Source organism: Lathyrus oleraceus, chromosome 6, assembly GCF_024323335.1.
Source record: "Lathyrus oleraceus cultivar Zhongwan6 chromosome 6, CAAS_Psat_ZW6_1.0, whole genome shotgun sequence".
NCBI lineage: Eukaryota > Viridiplantae > Streptophyta > Magnoliopsida > Fabales > Fabaceae > Lathyrus > Lathyrus oleraceus.
Window position 1 is genome coordinate 307,855,839 of NC_066584.1, and position 20,042 is coordinate 307,875,880.

At 33.1% G+C, this 20,042-nt stretch overlaps 2 protein-coding genes and 1 pseudogene across 2 annotated transcripts; 1 reads left to right on the plus strand and 2 right to left on the minus strand.

The window, feature by feature from the left end:
- Window positions 1–925: 925 nt before the first annotated feature.
- Window positions 926–2,980, plus strand: LOC127097358 (pentatricopeptide repeat-containing protein At3g12770). Its single transcript, XM_051035853.1, has one exon. The coding sequence runs from the start codon at window positions 1,074–1,076 to the stop codon at window positions 2,952–2,954; it is 1,881 nt and encodes a 626-aa protein (XP_050891810.1). The 5' UTR covers window positions 926–1,073; the 3' UTR covers window positions 2,955–2,980.
- A 1,899-nt stretch (window positions 2,981–4,879) lies between these two features.
- On the minus strand, window positions 4,880–6,976 carry LOC127091464 (haloacid dehalogenase-like hydrolase domain-containing protein At2g33255). The gene is made up of 4 exons (XM_051030108.1): window positions 6,486–6,976; window positions 6,302–6,405; window positions 5,942–6,076; window positions 4,880–5,375 (listed from the first exon to the last, which is right to left on the minus strand). The coding sequence occupies exons 1-4, from the start codon at window positions 6,793–6,795 to the stop codon at window positions 5,211–5,213; spliced, it is 714 nt and encodes a 237-aa protein (XP_050886065.1). The 5' UTR covers window positions 6,796–6,976; the 3' UTR covers window positions 4,880–5,210.
- A 4,447-nt stretch (window positions 6,977–11,423) lies between these two features.
- LOC127091465 (haloacid dehalogenase-like hydrolase domain-containing protein At2g33255) lies at window positions 11,424–13,266 on the minus strand (annotated as a pseudogene).
- Between the last annotated feature and the right edge of the window lie 6,776 nt (window positions 13,267–20,042).

Here is a 20,042-nt window from a genome sequence, read left to right on the forward strand (position 1 = left end):
TGATTGTTTGAGGAATTACAAAATATATTGGAAACTCTTGGTCTAGATATTAATAATGTGAGAGGACAAGGATATGATCATGAATCAAACATGAAAGGTAAACATCAAGATGCACAAAGAAAATTGTTATATGTTAACCATAGAGTATTATACACATCATGTGGTTGTCATAGCTTTAACTTGACACTTTGTGATATTGCAAATTCTTGTACTAAAGCTAAAGATTTGTTTAGAGTGTTATAATGTATTTATACTATAAGTTATTAGAGAAATTTTAACAGTTGAATCAAAACCAAGTTATATGATATTAAGTTCTTTAAGGACTTTTAATTGTTTTCCTAATGCATGCATATCTTCTAGAATAATATAGACTATTCATATAAGTGTTGCATCTGCTGAAAGAAGTTTTTCTAAATTAAAATTATTAAAATCTTATGTGAGATCTACTATGTAACAAGATAGATTAAATAGTCTTGAGTTGATTTCAATTGAAAATAATTTTTTGAAGAACCTTGATTATGAATGAATTATTAATGATTTTGCAACAAAAAATATTAAGAAGATGATATTTAAATAATTTAAAGATTTGATCAATTTTTTTATAGGAAAAAAGATCGAATCAAAAAGAAGAAATCTCTTTATAGTGGTTTATGTTTTGATGTTGTATAAACATTGATTCTAAGATCTATATTTCTATTATTTTTGCACAATATCAAATAAAAATATATTTTTTATCCAATTATTTCTTTTATTCTTATATATTTATTATAAAAAGAAATTATAAAGACACCGCACCCAAATTTAAAGTATTCGACCCAACCATGGTACACATATTTCATTATACTGGACTTCATTATCTTTAATCAATATAAACATACCCGAGATAATAAGAGTATTTACTAGGGGTGATATTGGTCTATTTGTCAAATAAAAAAATTAGTGAGAATATGATTTTCAGTACCATTTTGAAACTCACATAAATTTATAAATGTTTCTGTACTAATTTGTAATCGGTTCACTCGTTCTTTCATACCCACCCGTAAAATTCAAACTCAAAACAACCGATAGCTCTTATGATTCTGAGGAAGACATTCTCCCTCACAGTCTCTCGTTATTACAGTTCCGTCACTGTCTTCCTTGCACCACAGAATCTTCTCGATCTTCTTCAGCTCAGCATTGACCTTCATTCTCACAAACTTTCCCAACAATGTCACTCTCAAATCCTCGCAAATGGGTTTTCCCAAAACGCTTTCCTCACCACCAGGCTCATCTCCGCATACGCCACATCTGGAGAGTTAACCATGTCAAAACTCGTCTTTGACTCTGTTCAGACCAAAAACGTTTATCTCTGGAACTCCATCATTAATGGCCATGTCAAGAATCATCAATTTGATCAAGCCATTGTGTTGTTCCGCCAAATGGGTCTTAGTAGTTTGTTGCCTGATGATTACACACTTTCTACAATTTCCAAAGTTTCTGGTGAGGTTAAGGACTTGGTTTTAGGGAAATTGATTCATGGGAAGAGTATGAGGATTGGGTTTGTGTCGGATATTGTTCTTGCCAATTCTGTTATGTCAATGTATAGTAGATGTGGAGAGTTTGGTGATGCGATGAAGGTGTTTGATGAAATGCCTCGTAGGAATGTTGCTTCATTCAATGTTATAATTTCTGGATGCTCTGCCATGGGATATTTTGCTTCTGCTTTAAACGGTGATTTGTGGGATTTTTTCAGAAGAATGCAGTATGAAGGCTTTAAGGCGGATGCTTTTACCGTTGCTAGTCTTTTGCCTTTGTGTTCTGATAATGGCGGGAAGTGGGATTATGGGAGGGAACTTCACTGTTATCTTGTGAAGAATGGATTGGATTTGAAAATGGTATCAGATGTTCATATTGGGTCTTCTTTGATAGATATGTATTCAAGGAGTAAAAAACTTGTTCTTAGTAGGAGAGTATTTGATCAAATGAGAAGTAGAAACATATATGTATGGACTGCAATGATTAATGGTTGTGTACAGAATGGAGCGCCTCAGGATGCATTGATTCTTCTCCGTGAGATGCAAAGGAAGGATCGACTACGACCCAATGAAGTATCACTTATTAGCATACTTCCAGCTTGTGGCTTGCTTGCTGGATTAATGGGAGGGAAACAAGTCCATGCGCTTTCGATTAAAATGGAGTTGAATGATTATATTTCTCTATGTAATGCTTTGATTGATATGTATGCCAAATGTGGGAGTTTAGATTATGCAAGACGGGTATTTGATAATGGTTCTTATTTCAAAGATGCTATCACTTGGAGTTCGATTATCTCGGCGTATGGATTACATGGAAAAGGAGGGGAAGCTGTGACTACATATTACAAAATGCTTCAGGAAGGGATCAAACCAGACATGATAACAGTGGTTAGTGTTCTTTCTGCTTGTAGCAAGTCAGGATTGGTAGATGAAGGCATTAGTATATATAACTCCTTGCGGACGAAGTATGAAATAAAACCAACAGTTGAAATCTATGCTTGTGTAGTAGATTTGTTAGGTCGATCGGGCCAGCTTGATCAAGCGTTGGAGTTCATTAAAAAAATGCCAATAAATCCTGGTCCAAGTGTTTGGGGATCTCTTTTCACTGCCTCTGTAGTACATGGGAATTCAATGACACGAGACTTGGCTTATAGGTGTCTCTTAGAGCTAGAACCTGAAAACCCTTCCAATTATATCTCGCTTTCAAATACATATGCCTCTTATAGAAGATGGGATGTTGTAACTGAGGTGAGAACAATGATGAAAGAGAAAGGCTTAAGAAAAGTTCCAGGTATCAGTTGGATAACTATGGGTGGTAAAACACATTCTTTCACTGTTGCTGATAAAGCACATCCTTGTTCTAGTTCAATCTATGAAATGCTTGATGACCTTGTATCAATAATGACAGATGGATGTACTGATATTGATATTCTAACTTAAATCTCCTATAGAATTGGTGATAAAAATATCATCTTCTAAAAGTGTCTAGTGAACACTGGAAACTGGGCAGCCATGTAGTTCAGAGAACTCTGAAACTACTTGCTTGGTGATCCATCAGGACTCAAAATCACGGGAGAGGATTGTCTCCCGTGAACTTACCATCCTGTGAAATCTACACCACTCAATAAAATATTAAAAACATAAAAACATGAGAAAGTGAAATTTGAAGGGGGGAGATTTCCACTGCTCCCTCTGCAGTGTAATCTCTTTCCCCAAAATCACACATGATAATCATAATTTAAGTGAGAGAATCAATTCATTTTATTAGGGCTTCATTACTGCATAGGTGACAAAAGCAGGCTACCCTAACAATACAAGTATAGGGATTTTGATGGAGGTCACATTCTGATTTACAACCTGATAATACAAGGGATCTTCATTTCTAAATGTAATAACAGAATGTTGGCTGGATGTGTTAGTGGTTGTCAATTCAACTGTTAGTGCTACAGTGGGATAAAGTTCTTGTTTTATTAATTTGTATATTTAGACTCTTAGCTTGAGTGCTCTCTTGCATAGTTTGCCATTACTATCAAGATGAATCAGTTTTATTAAAATAAATACAGGGTGAAGTAGTAGTTAGGAAGAATAATCAAGATATGAATATATGTTTATATTCTTGATGCAGGTTTTCCAGCAACTTTGCCTTTCTTTTTATCATTCATTCGTTTAGACAAGTATATACATCTTTTTCAATATTTTATCGATTATGATATTCTACCGAGAATATTAGATATGCTGTGTTGCTTTAATGTGCTTCTTCTATCACGGATTTTGCTTTTACATAACTTCTGTTACTAACTTAGATGTCTATTTTCATCTTATCATAAGTTAAATAGAAGAAGGGTGTCAAACATTTCAAGATAATCTTACAATACACTATGTTGAAATCTAGAGAGACACATTTGTGATACATTTGTATAATACCATAAAATAACTTTGATATCCTTCTCCTGTACCCTTGTGTTTGACTCAAGGGCACATTAGGTCCAATGGTCTGTTATAGGAAGGTGACTGCGGTGCAGGGATAAAAAGCTCATTCATTATAGTTCAGAGATATTGTTGTAATTTTGATTATAGTTCCATATACGGCTTCTAACACTAAATCTTAAATCATTCTAACACTAAATCTTAAATCATTCAAAGTAATAAAATAATATGAAACTAAAGTAGTTTGTAGTTCAGATACAAGTACATTTAAAATGCGTAAACAAAAATTGCATTTATTATTATAAGGTCGAGTATTTTCTCTTTTAATATTAATTACTATTCTACAAAAGTTAGATTCTTTGTATTCAGTGAATGTTATTCACCCGAAAAGAATTATCAACTTTTAGTTGAGTAGCTCTTTCCATTGCCAATAACACGGTGCAAAATATCACAAACCTGAGATTTGTGCTTTTCCAAATACGAATTGCCTTCAAAGTTTAAATTGATATCAAATACTAGAAAGTGCAATATTTTGTGGTGGAAATACTTTTTTATTTATAAAAATATAAATTAAATTACTTGTTAAAATAATAGTTGCATCATTTTCTATATAAAAAATACCTCTTTTGATGGAATGAAATGAAATTTAATAAATAATTATATTTTATTATTTATATGGAATAAAACATAGTAGAATTATTTTTATTCTATTTCATTTTATTAAATATTCTAATTATCCAACTCATTCCCATATTTTACAATCAGAAAAAACACAAACCCAAATCCAATCAATGCAGATTTTTCCTATCAAACTCAAAGCCGATACACGTTGTTCTCCAAGGAACAGTTTTTGTCGCTTCAAATTTTGTGGAACAGTTTTTGTGAGTTGTTGCAGAAGATGTTGATCAAGATGTCTGTATGATTTTTTGCTAAAGATGTTGATCAAATTGCGTTGAGGATCAATTTCTTCATTACTAGCATCTTTTACAACTCATAAGGCATTAATTTTGGGAAGTTGCCACAATTTTGTGGCATTCATGCCCTAAGACATCCATGAAACTTGGCATTAACTGTCCAAGACACTATATTACAACAATATTATAAAAAATCTCACCTATGAAATCCTTCAACTAAAAATTTTCAATGATATTTTTTCATGACCTTACATGAGGCGAGGAATAAAACTACCCCCAAATGTATATGTCACCTCCTCCAGAATCTTATATCACAACCCACGAAATAAATGCTCCACGCGAACAATACTTGGCATCATGGTGACAACTCAAAATTTCTCTCCAGAATCGAGTAAACTTCAGCAAGAGAAGTTACCTTGAAATCTGGTTTGAAATCAACATTAGCATACTCGGGAGAATTGTATCTTCCAGTTTGATCAAGCAGACACGTATATGCTCCTGCTCGCCCTCCACAAGCCACCTGCAAATTGGTATAAAAAACAAGCAACACCAATCAATTAACCATCCAATTTTTAAGTACATCTGAATCCATAAAAATTTAGTCGGAAAATAATGTGCATAGAATTGAAAGAAATTGCTTTGAGCAGTTCTGAAGTTGCCCTGTGCAGGCCACTAATTTGTGAAGAACACTCATCCTTATGGCGAATCAAATGCCGCGCTATCAGAAATGGCATAAAACTGACATGGATAAAGTGATGCCAAAAACCACAATGCATAGTGAAAGAACTGAGTCATACGGTTCATCTACTACAAGCAATTACACTATATGTTTGCAGACTGATGATTAAATTTGTGCACAGTCTAAAAGGTCTACTAGTCAGCACCCAACATTGCATAACAAACTATATGAACATTTCAAAATAGCTTGTTACATTTCTATCCTGTCGGGATTTTGCTGTGAAAACATTTATCGTTCCACATTTCTTCTTTTGATTTTGCAATTGTTTATTTGTAATCAAAGGTGAACAAGCATTGTTTCTATATAAACAAATATCCAATCAAATTAGCATAAAATAAATGACTTACATCATCTTTAAGGCTATCCCCAACCATTATTACTTCATTAGGTTGAACATCCCAAAGAGAACAAATATGCAGTAATGGAGCTGGATCAGGTTTATAAGGCCGAAATTCCCTGCTTAATGCTGGAGAAAATGTAATCTGCAGCAAAAGATCAAGACTTATGAAAGGCCGAAATTCCCTGCTTAATTAAGTGTTTATCACTTATGCATAAGTCATTTCTATAACAAGATATAAATATCTGCAAATTGCTTTCATATAACTTATAAGACCTAAATTGTTTTCATAAGCTATTCTGAAGAGCTTAAGAAAATAAGCCAAAAACAGCTTATTCATGAATTCCAACTCTGAATTTCTGTAACATACCCCAAAGCGTTGGTGGAACAAATCAACCGCAGACTTCATATTCCGCGTGATCAATCCCCTTCTCATTTTCTTAGAATCAATAACGTTACAAAGCTCAGCAGCACCTGCATGATAATCAAATTAATTAACCAATTGATACAAGACGCAAACGAAGAAGGGAATTGAAAACGCAATTATGTAGTACCGGGCATGATTTGGAGTTTATGGAGAGCGTCTTGTTCGAAACGGGCGATGGTATCATAGGCTTGGCGTTGTTGATGTGAAGGCCAGTGGTCGATGAGTTTCAAGATGTCGATTCCGGCAGGGTTTGAGGCTTTGATGCGGTGATACTCGTCGTCGCCGAGGACGGCTTTGTACATGGAGACGAAATCGATGACGGGGACGGTGAGTGTGCCGTCCATGTCAAAAACGACGCCTCTGAGGCGCGTTTTGATGGCGGAGTGTGACATCCGGGGGAAGAGGAGAAAAGCCTTTGGGGAAGAGAGCAATGGCATCTATCAAGAAGAAGAGTATAGTAGAATGGTTGTGTATTGGATAATGAGAATATTATTATTGTTATTATTTGTGATGGTGGTTTGGAGAGTGGTGATGCCAAATTTTGAAGACATATCAAAACTCTACACGCGGCTGTCTGTTTGACAGGACAATCATTATAATTGGGTTTGAGTTTTGAGTTTGTTTAAAGAGAATTATTTAATGTATGTTGTATTATTTAGACACCATATAAAAATATTAAAATGTTTTTAAATTTTGAAAATAAATTTTTGAATGCATCCAATACGTATACAATCTAGATTATTATGAGTGACGTCTTATTAGTTGTTGTTTTTCAACTTAGAGATGCATTTTCGAGACATATTCGTAAATACATCTTCGAAATGTATTTGTAGATGCATCTTCGGAACATATTTGCAATATCTATGTGAACGCTTCAACATCTTCACAATATCTTCGACCGATCTTAAAATTATCGCTCTTAACTCGAGCGGAACTTTTGTTTCGAAACGGAAAAATATTTCCACATAGCCCTTACATCTGCATCTGTCTTGAGCTCAAAGCTGTTGAACTCAATCTTCTATTTGTTGTCAATCGACGGTGAACGATACTCAAGCTTAACAATTTTTCGATTGTCTCTGTAAATAGGAGATTATGGACTTTGTATTTCATATCTGTAAAAGAGGTGTACTCGTTGAGCTTAAACTTTCGTACGGGTATCGCGCTGGAGAAGGAGACATGTATGACATATCAGATGATGTCTAATTGTAATATATGAGATATTTTCTATTTGTGTGGAATTAAAAACAATAGTCCCTTAATTTATAGAAGTTGCAGACAAATGTGGACTTCAAAAACTTTACCATGTCACTTTAGAGATGTATCCCCGATTTCACACCGTATTATCTTGTTTCAGAGATACATCTCTTGAAACTATCCGGAACCGGGCAGAAAAAACAGAACCTAATTGAAGACTTTGTTTGACAAATAAACAAATATTTTGGCAAAGATAAAAATGAATTAAAATATTAAGAAATTATATATATTACACTTCATTAATATTGAAACATAATTATATACACTGATTTGTCCGGCTAAACAAAAAATTAAAACAAATCAAAATATTTGTCGATGGCTAAATCTATGGATGATATTGTTCACATGTGTTTTTAGCGAACAATCACGAGTTTGAAAGTCTTTGAGATTAACTCGAAAAATCTCGAGATCATTTTTGTGCTATGACTGTGGTGTATGTGTAAGACGTAACTAGATTTGTCTGAACGCAGACAATGCGTGAATAGACTTCAAAGAAAATGACGTTTAAATTGAAGTAAAAAAAACTTGAAATAAACAACATTAAAAGAGAATGCAATAAATGAGAAGAAAAGTAAATGTGTTTCAATTAAGGAAACATAAAAACACATAAATAAAAAGGACGCGGACTCACATAATTCCTCACAAATTATTTCTCTCTCTAACTTGGGTACTCCATAGTTATAGATACTATTATGTGAAACTTGCAAACCTTATGCTACAACATATGAGTCTGCTATAAATACTACCTAGGAATAATTGTCTTCGACGGTTCTAATGCTATAGGCATTGACACGTCACTTGAATTAGGGGTGTTCATGGTTCATGAACTGCACTGAACCAAACCACATTTATAGTTCAGTTCAGTTATAATAACCCTTTCAATAAAAATACAGTTAATTGCTAAATTGGTGTCAATTCAGTTTAAAACTAGTTTAGAATCAGTTTGTGTTTATAAACGTGTTTATAATCAGTTTGCAATTATATACAATTTTATAATTTAAACTCTTTTAAAATTAATTTTTTTAATTTCATAAAAAATAATTAATTTAAAATTCTTTTTTTATAATATCTGAAAATATCTATTTAAAAAAATCTTTTATTTATAAAAATTAAATTAAACTTTTTATTTTTTTGAAAAAAAGTAAAAAAATCGGATTGAAAAAAAAAACTTCTGGCAAAAAATCTTTAAAAAAAATATTTTAATTTTAATTTTACGGGAAAAAAATCCAGAATATTTTTTTTTGAATTTTGAAATTTGGGGGAAAATTCACTAAAAAAAATTTTAACTCATAATTTTTTTATTTAAAAAAACAATATTTTTTTATTTTTCTAAAAAAAATATTTTTTATATTTCGAAAAACAATAATTTTTATTTTTCTGAAAAAATATTTTTTTTTATTTCAAATTTAATTATGCTTTTCTAATGAATAAAAAAATATTTTTTATTTTATGGAATACAAAATATTTTATTTTCAGATTTTTTTCTAAAAAAATATACTTTTTTTTATATTTTTATTTTTATTTTTTAATAAAATATTTTTTTATTTTTCATAATTAAAATATTTTTTAATTTTCATTTTTTTTATTTTCACTCAATAATTCTTCTTCTTCTTTTTATAAAAAAATTTATTTATATAATTAAATCAGTTTATAAAAGAAAATTGGTTATGAACCGGTTTTATACTGAATTATAATTGTTTGATTTAAATTGTTCAGTTCATTGATCATTCAAGTGATTTAGTTATTTTATGATGTAATGCAATTCAATTTAGTAATATAATTCATCAAATTTTTGCACACCCCTAACAACTTGAATGCATGCTACTCTTCACTCCACATTCTGCCACGTCTTTATGGCTTTGAAATAACAACTGCTCCCTCGATTAAAACAGTTATTAAGTGCATAAAACCCTCCTTATCTTTGATTTCCTCAATCTTATAAATATTTAAAGTCTATCGGAAAGTCTTCTCTCGACATGGTGTTGAATAGCTTCTTAGGTATACTCTTAGACTCTTTTGACATGTTTCTCAAGGTATCTCCTACCTGTTATCCACATTTCTAATAAAAATAAATAGATCAATTATAAAATATCATATCATTTTAAATTTTTAAGAACATTAAAAAAAATTTAAAAATAGCCTGTCGAATTATGAAATAAACAAACACATATATTAAATACGTAATGATTTAATATTGAAATATTTTTTTAAATTGATAAACATAAACTTTTATGAAATAAAATAAGTTAAAATATATAAATATACATAGTGTGCGGGTATGGGACGAGTTAGGTATTAAAGTGTCTATATCAGCACCCATACCCGCTTATTTTAGTGGGTAATTACACGAGCATGTTTGTCCTTATTTTTGCTTATCCATTGAGGATATCTTTATGGGTGTCCATTAGGGATGAATCAAATTGGGTGTCCATTAGGGATGAATCAAATTGTCATCCCTGATCCCACATATCTAATGCAACTTTCTCAGTTGATGTCTTGAAGACGGTGTTTAGGTGACTCCAGAGTCCCTTTCCCTTTACATAATTTTTGAATTGAAATTCTCAAATTGAATAATTCTTATCGGTAATTCAGACACAAAAACTCTTTTCTCATTTTCTGAAGTCATAATATAAATCTAAAATCTTTGGACTATATTTCTATATAAAGTAAGAAAACAGCCTACCATGCACGTGCAAGACAGTGTATGACAGTGTATGATATTCTTTTTTTAAGAATGTGTCACAACTTCAAAACAAGTTACGAAGAATGAACACAAGTTAGGTGACAGATGCAATACCGAAATGAAGAAAAACAAGTTACCAACGAAGGCGAACACAGTACTGCAATAGATGATCATGAGTAACCATAAAACCAGAATCACAAATCTGCTAACACAAAATTATGATCCCAAAGCAACACTGAATCTTGAATCAAGGACGGAATCAAAGACGACAACCGAAGTCAGAACTCAGAATCACAAACGAAGAACAATCCAGAACACCACCAAGAATTACGATCTCAATCCTTCAAATCAAGAATTACTGAGACAAAATCAAGATAGGGCACTATAAATCAAACACAAAAACTCTTCTCAGTCTCTGAAGTCATAGTATTTCAAAAATCTCATTTTTTGAAGTCATAATATAAGCCTAAAATCTTTGGACTATATTTCTACATGGAATCAGGAATACAGCCGAACATGCACGTGCAACACACTATATGATATTCTTTTTTTTAACAATGTGTCAATTCGTCAAAATAAGTTATGAAGAATGAAAACAAGTTAGGATACAAAAACAAGTTACCAACGAAGGCGAACACAATATGATCGTGAGTAAGCACAAAACCAGAATCACAAATCTACAAACACGAAATTACAATCCCAAAGCAACATCAAATCTTGAATCAAAGACAAAATCAAGAGACGACAACCAAAGTCAGAACTCAGAATCACAAACGAAGAACAACAATCCAGAACAATGCCAAGAATTATGATCTTCATCCTTCAAATCGAGAACCACCGAAACAAAATCAAGATACGACATTGATAAACCGACAACGAACCGGAATGAAAGAGACAATTACGATCGACCTGATGGGTATCGCTGAGCAAGACCAGGATAACACGATTTCAAAGATTTGATTTGAGCGAACCTTCAAATATCATGTCACAAATTCTGACTTCTTGTCATTCCTCATTATATTCCATCTATTTATAATTAAATGAGCATTTATAACAATTAATTACAAATATTCCCTATTTGATTTTTTTAGTCTATTCTAAAAATAGAAAATATATACAATAATGAGATAATGAAATCATATGACATCATTCTATATTAATCAAATCATAAATCATTCTATATTAACAAAGACATCCATGAAAGTTCGCATTAACTGTCCAAGATACTATATTACAACAATATTATAAAATATCTCACCTATGAAATCCTTCAACTAAAAATTTTCAATTATATTTTTTCATGACCTTACATGAGGTGAGGAATAAAACTACCCCCAAATGTATATGTCACCTCCTCCAGAATCTTATATGACAACCCACAAAATAAATGCTCCACGCGAACAGGACTTGGCATCATGGTGACAACTCAAAATTTCTCTCCAGAATCGAGTAAACTTCAGCAAGAGAAGTTACCTTAAAATCTGGTTTGAAATCAACATTAGCATACTCGGGAGAATCGTATCTTCCAGTTTGATCAAGCAGGCACGAATATGCTCCTGCTCGCCCTCCACAGACCACCTGCAAATTGTATAAACAACAAGCAACATCAATCAATTAACCATCCAAATTTTAAGTACATTTGAAGAATCCATAAAATTTTAGTAGGAAAATAATGTGCATAAAATTGAAAGGAATTGCTTTGAGCCGCGCTATCAGAAGTGGCATAAAATTGATATAGATAAAGTGATGCCAAAAACCACAATGCATAGTGAAAGCACTGAGTTATATGTTTCATCTACTACAAGCAATCACACTATATGTTTGCAGACTCATGATTAAATTTGTGCACAGGCTAAAAGGTCTACTAGTCAGCACCCAGCATTGCATAACAAACTATATGAAAATTTCAAAATAGCTTGTTACGTTTCTATCCTTTGCTATCGTTCCACATTTCTTCCTTTGATTTTGCAATTGTTTATTTGTAATCAAAGGTGAACAAGCATTGTTTCTATATAAACAAATATCCAATCAAATTAGCATAAAATAAATGACTTACATCATCTTTAAGGCTATCCCCAACCATTATTACTTCATTAGGTTGAACATCCCAAAGAGAACAAATATGCAGTAATGGAGCTGGATCAGGTTTATAAGGCCGAAATTCCCTGCTTAATGCTGGAGAAAATGTAATCTGCAGCAAAAGATCAAGACTTATGAAAGGCCGAAATTCCCTGCTTAATTAAGTGTTTATCACTTATGCATAAGTCATTTCTATAACAAGATATAAATAACTGCAAATTGCTTTCATATAAGTTATAGGACCTAAATTGTTTTCATAAGCTATTCTGAAGAGCTTAAGAAAATAAGCCAAAAACAACTTATATATATGATCCCTAACATGAAACATGCAATACAACATTAAAATATAAATTGAATCCAATTCTGAATTTCTGTAACATACCCCAAAGCGTTGGTGGAATAAATCAACTGCAGGCTTCATATTCCGCGTGATCAATCCCCTTCTCATTTTCTTCGAATCAATAACGTTACAAAGCTCAGCAGCACCTGCATGATAATCAAATTAACTAACCAATTGATACAAGACGCAAACGAAGAAGGGAAATGAAAATGCAATTAGGTAGTACCGGGCATGATTTGGAGTTTATCGAGAGCGTCTTGTTCGAAGCGGGCGATGGTATCATAAGCTCGGCGTTGTTGATGTGAAGGCCAGTGGTCGATGAGTTTCAAGATGTCGATTCCGGCAGGGTTTGAGGCTTTGATGCGGTGATACTCGTCGTCGCCGAGGACGGCTTTGTGCATGGAGACGAAATCGATGACAGGGACAGTGAGTGTGCCGTCCATGTCAAAAACGACGCCTCTGAGGCACGTTTTGGTGGCGGAGTGTGCCATTCGGTGGGAAGAGGAGGAAAGCCTTTGTCGAAGAGAACAATGGCATCTATCAAGAAGATAGTTGAATTGTTGAGTATTGGATAATGAGAATGTTATTCTTCTTATACTATTTGTGACGGTGGTTTTGGGTGTGGTGATGCCAAAATTTTAAGACATGAGAACAAAAACTGGTACACGCGGCAATGTCTTCTTGAGTTAAAAATTTTAATGCACCTCATTTATATACTACTAAAGTATCATCTAGAAATATTAAAATACTTTAGACTTTAAAGATATCTTCTTTGGATAAGGACCCACAATCTATGTCATTTCTCAGGGATGTTTTAGGAATAGATTTTTTTTTTTTAATTTGGAGATACATCTTCAGAATCTGTCGTAATATAATGAATCAGAAGTAGAAGCAAAAAAATAAAAAGTTATATTTTGAAAAAAAAAAAATTATCATCATAATATAAAATCAACATTACATAGATGATGTCAATATAAAATGAAACATTACATTTTAATATCCAGGTGGACGTTTCAATATCTTCACAATATCTTCGACCGTTCTTGAAATCGTCACGTCCAACTCGATCAGAACTTTTGTTTCAAAACAGAAAAATGTATTCAACATAGTCCTTACATTTGCATCTGTCTTTAGCTCATAGTTGTTGTACTCAATATTGTCGTCATTGTTAATTGACGATCAACGGTACTCGAGCTTCATAATTTTTTTATTATCTCCGTATGGTAGGAGATTATGCATTTTGTATAGCAGATACGTAAAAGAGGTGTACTCATTGAGCTTAAACTTTTCATTTGGGTGTCGCGTTGGAGAATGAGACATTTGCGACATAGCAGATGATGTTTATTTGTGACATTTAAGACATTTTTTATTTTTATGAAATAAAAAATAAGACTCTAAATTTATAGAAGTTATGGACAAATATGGACCTCAAAAATTCTATCATGTATAAGTGTGGACCTCAAAACAGCTCGATAATCATAATTACCGTCACCCTCAATATTGACGATCCGCTTGATGTATTTGTTGTGCATAAAAATTGGCATCTCGTCAATTAATGTAGTTTTTGTGGAGGCGGTGAAGGAGGTGGTTTGCTAATGCGAGCTCTTTTAAAAATATTTTTTTTGAGATTTTGGAGTTGGTGAGTCTGGAAAAACTTTGTTAACATGTTCAAAATACAAAAGAGGTCGCATCATTGAATTGTGACTCGATGTAGGCTTGAGCTTCTTCAAAGCACATTTTATTTTTACTGGTTTAAGATGGTAGTTTCAAGTCAGTGGTATCCGGATAATTAATATTCCTTAATTATTCTTTGACGTAGAGTTCTGAAAAGTTGATTCTTGCTTAGACACTGATTTTCTTGCTTAGAGAGATAGTAAATTCTTGAAAATAGTGCTTTATGGCTTGACTCGCTTAGCCATGAATGGCTCGCTCACCGAGCTTGCTAATACATGATTTTTAGTGGCATCGATTTTAGTGTATCTTGAGTTTTGTAACGTGTTGTGGTCGGATGCTTTAGAAAGCTAATTCAATGCTCTAACATATGGTGAAGTAAAAACATGCTTGTATGTCAAATATTTCTTAATTAATAATGGTATACTACCATGTATGCTTATGACTTAAGTAATGACTTATTTCCATGTTTCTATTATAAAATGGGATTCGTAACTCTGATTGATGTGAGGTTGTAATATCCTGTTTTTTTAGAAATTATTTATATTAATTAATTATAATTTTATGTGTGTATCTAATTTTTATTTGTGTGATAATTGAGATGTGTTAGGGCAACAAGGGTGGGTGACCCTTGGGTAGAGAGTGTGGAGAGTGATTAGAGGTTGGTAGATATATTTATAATTATTTAATTGATTAAAATAATTTTTTAAGATTATTATTTAAATGAAATAATAAAATAATGAGTTTGGGGTGAAAAGTGCAAATTGTGGAAAATTAAAATAAATAATATAAGTTAGTAATAAGTTAGGCCTTAATGGAATATTAGAAAGATAGAAATTAGGTTTTTAATTTAGGAGTAGAGAAGTGATAGAAAAAGTTTACAGTAGGTGAAAGTTTTGGAATTGAAGAAAAAGATGCGAGAAGAAAAAAGTAAGGAAAACCTCATGATAGCTCTAGGAAAAAAAATAACCAAAAGCTTGAATTTTTTTGGAATTACAAGGTAAGGGTGGGAATTTGGTTCAATAATAGGGATATGAATGGAAGGGTATAGGAAGGTTTAATTCTCTTTGGATTGATGATGAATGTTGATATTTGTTGAATGAAATTTATGTTTTAAAGTGTTCATGTATCTCCACCATTGATGATGTTTGAAGGTTTTAGGGATTGATATAGAATATAGATCCATCATTATATGAATATAAGTAGTGATTGATATATGTATGTTTATAATTGAATTTAAAACTATAAAATATTTTTGGTGATGATTTCATTGACGCTTATGGGGTTGGACAAGATGAAAATCGTGCTGAAAATTTCAGAAAAACAACAATTTTTTGTTAACACCTTCGTGCATGATTTTGATCATAACTTTCAACTCGTAAATCATTTTAGGACGAGGTTTGAAGCGTTGGGTAGCTAAAATAGAGGGCTATAACTTTATTTTAGGGGTAAAATATTTTTGGTGATGATTTCATGGGCGTTTCTGGGGTTGGAGAACATGAAAATCGTTTTGGAAATTTTAGAAAATCAACAATTTTTTGGTAATGCCTTCGTGCATGGTTTTGATAATAACTTTCAACTCGTAAATCCTTTTGGGACGGGGGTAGAAGTGTTGGGTAGCTAAAATATAGAGGTATAACTTTGTTTCAAAGATAAAATATTTTTAATGATTTTATTAGAGGTTGGTAGTAGATGGGAAAGAAGTGTATGATGTAAGGAATATGGACGAGGTCCGTATTGACAAATTATTTGATGTGTTGTGAATGATTGAGATGGTGTGTTTGATTATATTAATGGTAGTCTATAAGGGTTGATTAAATTACAAATGGTTGCAATTGTATGATCTATTGTAGATCACTAAATATTGTTATAATTGTTGTGTTAATTGCATTATTATTATGTCATACATTCATTGTTGATATGTTGAAGGAGATAAGTCGTAGGTCTGAAGGGGGACGAAAGACTTATCTGGAACTCATAAGAGGGAGTTTGGTATTCTGAAAGGGGAATCGGGTTCGTAAGAATAACCAAATATTGAATTGATACCATATGCATATGAGTCATTGTCGTGAGTCGCATAACATGAATGAATTATATGCGTAACATATGACTATGTGTGATGATGGTGTTGTTGTATGTGTGTTAGCTGGAGATTTCGACAGATAGTTGAAGTTCTTTGGAAGTGTTACGTTTTGGAGAATAAATAAAAGATGGTTGTGTCGAAGTTGTTTAATTCTTTTCGTGGGTGAACAATTCTTTGTTGTCGAAGCCTGAGACTTAGAAGATTTTGGATTTCCACGAAGCTCTCTTCGACGTAGGCGTTTTAACAGAGTCGAAGCCTCAAGCGGGAAGATTTGAAATTTAAATGAAGCAGTTTTTGTCAGGCCAACACGTGGAAACATCTGAGACATGCAACGCTTGAGAATGGCGAACGTGGCAGTCATATGTGTAGAGGCCGTTAGGGTCGAATTGTTATAAATAGGGGTCTTAGTTTTAGATTCAAGGTGTGTTCAAACAGATATACAGAAATTCACAAAATATATTCGAAGTTCCAGAGCGAGAGAAAAAAGTTTTACGCTGAAAATGTATGTATGAAGAACACCACAAATTTCGTTCATGTTTTTTCAATTTCATACAAGTTATTTAAATTAAAGTTATTCACTGCCTTTTATTCTGTCGAACTGGCCTTATTTTCAGTAGTTTATCATCACTTTTACTTTTGCATTTACATTTCGCCAAGTCTTCATTTCTAGTACTTTCTCAAAACTTAAAGCATTTAATTCGAGTCACTTATCTTTACCCTTTCCAAGTATTTTCGTTATCTTTAAGAAACCTTTTACTACAAAGTTATCGTCATTTACTTTGTTCATAAAGTCATAAGTTTTTCGTTTAGAATTGTTGTCAAAACACTTTTCGTTGTCCACAAACCAGAAACAAACTTAACCATGAATCAAATCACCATAATAATAGTTCTTGAGACACATGTCCTAGGATCAATCTAGTCGATCCTGTGAGTTACCAAAAATATATAAATTTGGAAGACTAGCGGTTGTTTATCAGAAATCACTGGTAAACAAATTGGCACGACCAGTGGGACAGTGTCAAAAGAATTGTTGATTACAATAGTTTGTTTTACTTTTACAATTCGCAAAATTTTTGTTATTCTTTTGGTTTAAAAATTAGTGTTGTATGATCCTTAGAAGTGGAAGGATAGCCAACAATTCACAACCTATAACCAACAGAAAAAACGCAAAAAAGATGGTTAATACAACCAGTCAAGGGGAACAATTCCCTCCCCAGGGAATAGGCACAATCAGAGCAAATTCGATTGATGTATCCTTTGAAATCCCTAATCCACAGGCCATACCAACATCTGGATCCATGGCCTTGCATAATTCGACAACAATGCCTATTATGTCAGGCGTAGCAGACACTTGATCGGAAAAATAGCAAGTGTACTATTTTTACCGATGTAGTAATAAGGAGTTTTATTTCCAAGTATCGATCTCGAGGATTGCGTAGGAAATACTTATTTTAATTTTATTCTCTCAGAACAAAACGATAATGGTTTGGTTGTTTTGGAATTTATAATAGTAATAAAACAAAAGATAGTAAAAATGGAATTGATTAAGTTAAAGCATGCTAGGGGAAGTGGTTGATTTAACCAATTATGAATTCAGTCAAGATTTCCTTAATACATATGAAACATTCAATTACCTAACCTCATAATTTTCTTCCTTAAGTCCTTAAGAAAGAAACTATTAAACTACCAATTCTTGCTCAAATGTCCATTCAATCAATCATTGGTTTTAATCATAAACAATATCAAGGTTTACGGTGATTTATAAAAGTTCCTAGTCCTAGGTGATGCAATCATAAACCTAATTGTGTGAAAACCCTAACAATAACAGTCCTGTTATTGATAGTCATAGATCAATTTGTATTTGTCCGATACAAAAGCATAATAACATCACACAATCGAATTAAAATAAGTAACATAGCAATAAGGAAATCATTTGTTCAAATTCATAACATCAGATCAAATCAGGACCACCCCCTAGCATTGGGGGGTTTAGCCTCTCATAGTACTTAAAGAACTAATAAAGGAAAGATTAAACATTACAAAGAATTAGGAGAGTTTGATCTTCAATGGTGGCTACCCTTGAATCTCGCCGTCTTCGAATCCGTCGTATTCGCTATCTCCTCCACTGTAATGCTTTCGTTCGTCTGTCAAAAAGTCCCCTCTTCTTTCTCTTCTAGGCCTTCTTATAGTTTCAGATCACTCTCTTCCAAGCAAAAGGTCCAAACTACCCTTAATGAGCAGCATCGGTTCACAAAGCAAAAATTAGGTTTTCCATGCTGCGTCCAATCAACACGGTCGTGTTGTGGCACACAGGTGGCCGTGTTGTTCTTCAACATTAATTATTTTCAGCATAAGTTACAGTGGCAACAACACGGGCCGTGTCCCTACACACGGGTGCCCGTGTTAATGCACTGTTTTAATCAACACGGCCGTGTGGTGGCACACGGGTGGCCGTGTTGATTTCTATTTTCTGCTTCATCTCTGCTCTGCTTGATCAACAACACGGCCGTGTGGTGGCACACGGTTGGCCGTGTTGTTCTGCTATTCTTTCATATTTTCGTCCTTCAGAGTGTCCATAACTTCACCATTCTTGCTTTTAAACCTGTGCAATAGCCTGTAACAATGACACTACCAAACGAAGCATAAACGAGATCTTTTTGACATAAACTTGTAATCGAATGCAATGCGATACCAAATCAATAAAACATGATAAATAACTCCAAAGCAACTGAAAACAAACATAAATCTTACCAAAGTGATGAAAATATGTCGGATTAACGGCGGGAATTCAATGGAAATGGTGACCGATCACAACCCCAAACTTGTCTCATTGCTTGTCCTCAAGTGATGTATTGAGTCCAAACAAAGGTCACCCCCGAATTCGCTTTCCACAATGCAACCTAGTCTTTCACCCTTTGTGTTCTTCCTTTCCAATCGAGTTTCAGGTCTCTCCGATTCAGGCAGTTTACCATATTTCCACATCAAAAACCTCTTCACCTGCAAGCTTTTCACACACTCACAATATCTCTCAGGGTTAGGTGTGTACACTCACAGCACAGTATGCAATACCAACTCTTAACTTTGAATACATTCTAATGTCACTACCACAGCAGATTCCACACACTTTTTGAGGTCTTTTTAGGTTGTAACGGGGCTTGGGTACGGTGAGATAAACAAAAAAATTGGATAACCAAGGGTTTTGAACTCGGTAGTCATGTTGTGTGATTTTTCTTTCTCTTTTTTTCTGTGCATCACATATACTCTGGGGGTTAATTTCACTTCTCTTGATTCTTTTTCTATTCAACTTTTCCGAGCATTTTATATCTGTTAAAATCTACGGTCTCGGCAAGTGCATTTTTCTCTTTTGTTTTTCTTTTCTTTCTTTCTTTTTTTTTTTAAAGAAAATACATACTATTTTTCTTTTTGTAGGATCTCATCTTATGCACTTGCCTTCCCTTTCAAGATTTCCACCCCAAACTTAGTTTTATTGCACATCTTGCAATTCACACAATCATACCGAGTTATGACATAAAAGGAAATGGATGATTAAAAGTTAACAGGGGGTTCATGATGA

Coding starts and splice junctions, on each gene's coding strand:
- LOC127091464 (XM_051030108.1), bottom strand. CDS start 6,795: ATGCCATTGCTCTCTTCCCCAAAGGCTTTTCTCCTCTTCCCCCGGATG. Junction 6,406..6,485: donor TAAACTCCAAATCATGCCCG/GTACTACATAAT, acceptor ATTATCATGCAG/GTGCTGCTGAGCTTTGTAAC. Junction 6,077..6,301: donor TGTTCCACCAACGCTTTGGG/GTATGTTACAGA, acceptor CTTTTGCTGCAG/ATTACATTTTCTCCAGCATT.
- LOC127097358 (XM_051035853.1), top strand. CDS start 1,074: ATGATTCTGAGGAAGACATTCTCCCTCACAGTCTCTCGTTATTACAGT.